Source organism: Salmo salar, chromosome ssa03 (assembly GCF_905237065.1).
Source record: "Salmo salar chromosome ssa03, Ssal_v3.1, whole genome shotgun sequence".
In the NCBI taxonomy this organism is placed as follows: domain Eukaryota; kingdom Metazoa; phylum Chordata; class Actinopteri; order Salmoniformes; family Salmonidae; genus Salmo; species Salmo salar.
Window position 1 is genome coordinate 16,913,053 of NC_059444.1, and position 4,549 is coordinate 16,917,601.

Consider the following 4,549-nt stretch of genomic DNA (forward strand, 5'->3'; position numbering starts at 1 on the left):
GGCCTGCAATTTCTGAGGCTGGTAACTCTAATGAACTTGTCCTCTGCAGCAGAGGTAACTCTGGGTCTTTCTTTCCTGTGGCGGTCCTCATGAGAGCCAATTTCATCATAGTGCTTGATGGTTTTTGCGACTGCAGTTGAAGAAACAGTCAAAGTTCTTGAAATGTTCCGTATTGACTGATCTTCATGTCTTAAAGTAATGATGGACTGTCGTTTCTCTTTGCTTCTTTGAGCTGTTCTTGCCATAATATGGACTTGGTATTTTACCAAATAGGGCTATCTTCTGTATACCCCCCCTACCTTGTCACAGAAGTTCTCTAGTGCTTATTTTTCACTCTCTCTCTTCCTTTCCTGTTGTTTTTGCTGGTAGCGTTCTATCTTTGATCACACCTTTTGATTACACATTGGATAGATATGGAAATTATAGATTTTCTGTAAATTGTTGTGTATTGCCTAATGTGAAAAGTAACTTACAGTACTGCAGCATATTACTTTCAGCTCTTCTAAGGGCGATTTGAAATGTGTATCTTGCATTGTTTGTTATTTGGATTAACTGGTAGTTAAAATGACCAAATTTAAAAGATATCATTATGTTGTGTTTTGGTGATTAAACCAATGTTCTCATTACATTTCACAAACCTATATTTTGAATCAATGGTTGTGGTGAGATGTTTACAATCCCAATGAATGCACAATGACAAGTTCTGGATGAAAGACTGGCTCTGTGACCAGTGTGACCAGTTCAGTTTTGTACTAAGAGTTGTGAAAGTGTACCACTCAGCAAACCGTTTGTTCACAGCTTAGCTGATCAACGCACAACTCCGTTCTCGCAAGACAAGTTCTCAATACTCATCGCTGCCTCAATATACGGAGTTAAGCGTTCCTCAGCTACAAACTTTGTTCGCTGTGTAGGAACTAAAGTGGAGCTATCTCCGGAACTAAAGTGTTACATTTTTGTTCCCTGATTGGTTACAATTAATAACCGGACCAAACAGTTTAGCAGCCACGCTTTACGTTTTTCAAACATTATTTTGTTTTAGTTATATTTAGTATCTATCTAGCTTAGTTCTTTACAACTGACTGAAATAGCACACTTCGTTTGTAAGAGGCACGAATGATATTTTTTCCGATAAGAAGAACATTTATATTTAGGCTAGAAACTTGAGGCTGACTTAGCAGTGCCGGATAAATGAATCTTGCTAGCTAACGTTAGCTAGCCTGGCAAGCTGTGTTTAGCTATAGCTACGTCGCTGTCAAAATGATCGTTGAGTGAAGATTATTAATGGACAGATTATACCTCATCAATTTGTGGATAAAATATACATATGTTATATTCTGATATTCAGGAAGGAAGCTATTTAGTACAGCATATACAAAAAAAATGGCAGTAGCTAGCTAATGTAGTGAATGACTTAACGTACATATTCACTATATCATATTAATGTATAGCTATGCAATATTTTAAGTGTCACATGCTAACAACAGGTATATTTCACAGGTCTTCTACCCTAGAGAAATCCTGATTGCCAAGCCATGATTCAGGTAGAGGCAGGAGTCTACATCGGGGCAGCATCTGATCTGAAAGATGCCCAGGACCTGACCAGTGCTGGCATCACCCACATACTCACAGTGGACTCAGAGCAGCCAGCTTCACCCGCTGGGTCATTTAGGATGAAGTATGTCTATTCACTGGATGAGTCCTCCACAGACCTACTCAGCCACCTCGATGACTGCATTCGCTTCATATGTGATGCTTGCGAGGCATCAAAATCTGTCCTTGTGCATTGGTGCGTGAGGCCTGTCAAATCCTGAGTTATTTAATGCATATCATGATGATAGCCTCACATGCATTTGACATGCAACGCTATGTTTGTGATTTAGCCACGTAGGCCAAAGTCGGAGTGCGGCGGTGGTGACTGCTTACATGATGAAATGTCATAAAATGAACTTCGGCGATGCCTATGCCAAACTCCAGCAACTTAAACCTGATGTAAAGTAAGCAAAAAAAAGCTGTGATTTTATTATACCATTTAACTGCAGGGTCTGCATTGTTCATGTTTATTAGGGACACTACTTAAAGGAACTACTGTTATCTTGGTCAACTATGTCCATTGTAAAATGTATTTAATTCATGTTTAGGATGAATGAGGGGTTTGTGGACCAGTTAGCACTATATGAGTCATTGGGTTGTGAAGTAGATGTCACCAGCCCCCAGTACAAGCAGTACAGACTCCAGAAACTCACAGAGAAATACCCAGGTATGTCCTGCTGTTTTCCTCACCTCTTCATCCTTTCTGTTATTTACATTTAGGAGACGCACATTTTTCACCTAGTTGATTCGGGGAATCGAACCAGCACCTATTTGGTTACTGCCCAACATTCTTAACTGCTAGGCTAACCTGCCACCTTTTTTTTGCTTTCTTCCTGTTTCAGGACTGCTGTAGTTTATTTGACTGTACCAGGGGACATTGCTCTGTTTAACCTAATTGAAACATTCATCCATATGAATTGAATTGCTGCCAGCTCTGTTTTGTAGAGATCCTCTTAAGACCGTTTATCCTTGACACAGAGCTTCAGAATGTCCCAAAGGAGTTGTTTGCAGTGGACCCTTACCTAAGCACCTGTTCTGAGGTGGTATACAGATGTAAAAAGTGTCGGTAAGGGAACTGAATGAGTGAATAAATGAAGAATACACACACCCTACAGTTTCAGATGCTGAACAGACTGAACTGAGAGTGAAAAATAAAGGCTGTCAGCAAGCAACACAAATGTTCTTCATGTTCACCCTTTGGTGTTACCCCCTCTGTCTTCCCCTCTAGACGGACGCTGTTTCGCGCTTCCAGTGTCCTCAGTCACACTATTGGCAATGGACCGACTGCGTTTGCCTATAAGAAGATGAGTAACCTACCGAGTGGGGACCAGACCCAGTGTACCTCCTACTTCACTGAGCCTGTCCAGTGGATGGAACAGGCCTTGTTAGGGGTGATGGATGGACAGGTAAAAATGACAATTCGCTTTCAGATGGAATAGTCGTGCTTAGTTAATGCTGGCATGGAGTATTCTGACATTTTGTTCAGTTTAAGTCAGTTTTAGTCACATTGTTCAGTGTAAAATGAGAATGCATATTTATCTTGGCACAATATAACAGACTTACTGAAGCGGCTCTACTATATTTAGCAGATCAATTAATAAACAGAATTCAAACTGAATGATAGGTTTGTGGGGATGAAAACCTACAAACGAGACTCCTCGATGACCACATTTGAGAATAATTAACTTTGCATTTACTTGTTATATTCAGTGTCTTCTAAGTATATATAAAAAAAAAAAAAACGTTTATTTTTATTTTTTAGATCTTGTGCCCAAAGTGTAGCTCCAAGCTGGGCTCGTTCAGCTGGTGTGGGGAGCAGTGTTCCTGTGGTCGATGGGTGACTCCAGCCTTCCAGATGCATAAAAACAGAGTGGATGAAATCAAACATATCAGTATAGCCACACTCAAATCATGAACATGTAAAAATGGTTCATATCTATAATACATTTCTCAGAATAGCTGTCTCCATCTTTCCCTGTCTGCCATTGATGGTTCATAAATATTGTAGGTTACCTAGACTATTTCTACTACTTGCATATTAATTGAATGAGTAGCCTGAGGGCAATTCCATGGTAACAGTGACACTGAGACTCAGATTTGTCACTTTAAAATGTATGTCAAACAAAAACCAATGATTGCAAAGTTAAACAAATCATAGAACTCTATGCACGAGGACTACTTTTAACGATTTCCACTGAACATTTTACATAAACATATTTACTTGAAAAACAGTTCAGATGCAGAGTTTGGTAACAGAATGACGGTTTGTGTCATCATTCTGTTACTGAACTTTTCATCTTCAAGTAGTTGTATTTTTGTAAGATTTTCTGTGGAAATTGTTGAAAGTAGTCCTTGTGAGTAGAGTTGTATGCTTTATTTAACTATGCAATCATAGTTTTTTGTTCAACATTTAAAATGACATCTGAGTCTGTCTCTGTGGAATTGCCCCTAACAAGATGGTATTTATTTTTCTATATTATATGCAACTGAAGCAGATTGCACAAACTGTTGATGAGTGTTTGTTTTTTTGCGTTGCTCGAAACTTGTTTTGTACATAATATTGCTGCTACCGTCTCCTATGACCGAAAAGAGCTTCTAAACAGCAGCACCGGGATTGCTCACCTCAAACTGGATGAAGAGTTTTTCTTCAATGAGTCGGAGGTGAGGGCTATGCTGTTGACACCCGACCAGGCCCCGGCCCCGTGATTCTCTGGAGAAGGAAACTGAGATTTCGAGGAAAAAGATCAGGGTGCCTTGTGAGGTTATAAGTGATTGGCATTCCGAGCCGGCTCGTTCGGCTCAGCTCACCAAAAAGAGCCGGCTCTTTTGGCTCCCAAACAGTTCTTAAAAAATATATGTTTTGTAGTTTTTCAAATCAAACAGTTTGCGATAGTTTGACTATGATTGGTGTTAAAACAATTCTAATTAAATTAAATCATACTCTACCTTAACCACAATT

General features: G+C 39.5%; 1 protein-coding gene across 3 annotated transcripts; it reads left to right on the forward strand.

Annotated features, from left to right (window-relative positions):
- The first annotated feature begins 956 nt into the window (after window positions 1-956).
- On the forward strand, window positions 957-4,100 carry dusp12 (dual specificity phosphatase 12). 3 transcript variants are annotated; one of them, XM_014189710.2, is made up of 7 exons: window positions 959-1,100; window positions 1,498-1,786; window positions 1,881-1,994; window positions 2,139-2,257; window positions 2,569-2,656; window positions 2,819-2,996; window positions 3,353-4,100. In XM_014189710.2, exons 2-7 carry the CDS (start codon window positions 1,533-1,535, stop codon window positions 3,503-3,505), a joined length of 906 nt encoding a protein of 301 aa, XP_014045185.1. In that variant the 5' UTR covers window positions 959-1,100; window positions 1,498-1,532; the 3' UTR covers window positions 3,506-4,100.
- The last annotated feature ends 449 nt before the right edge of the window (window positions 4,101-4,549 follow it).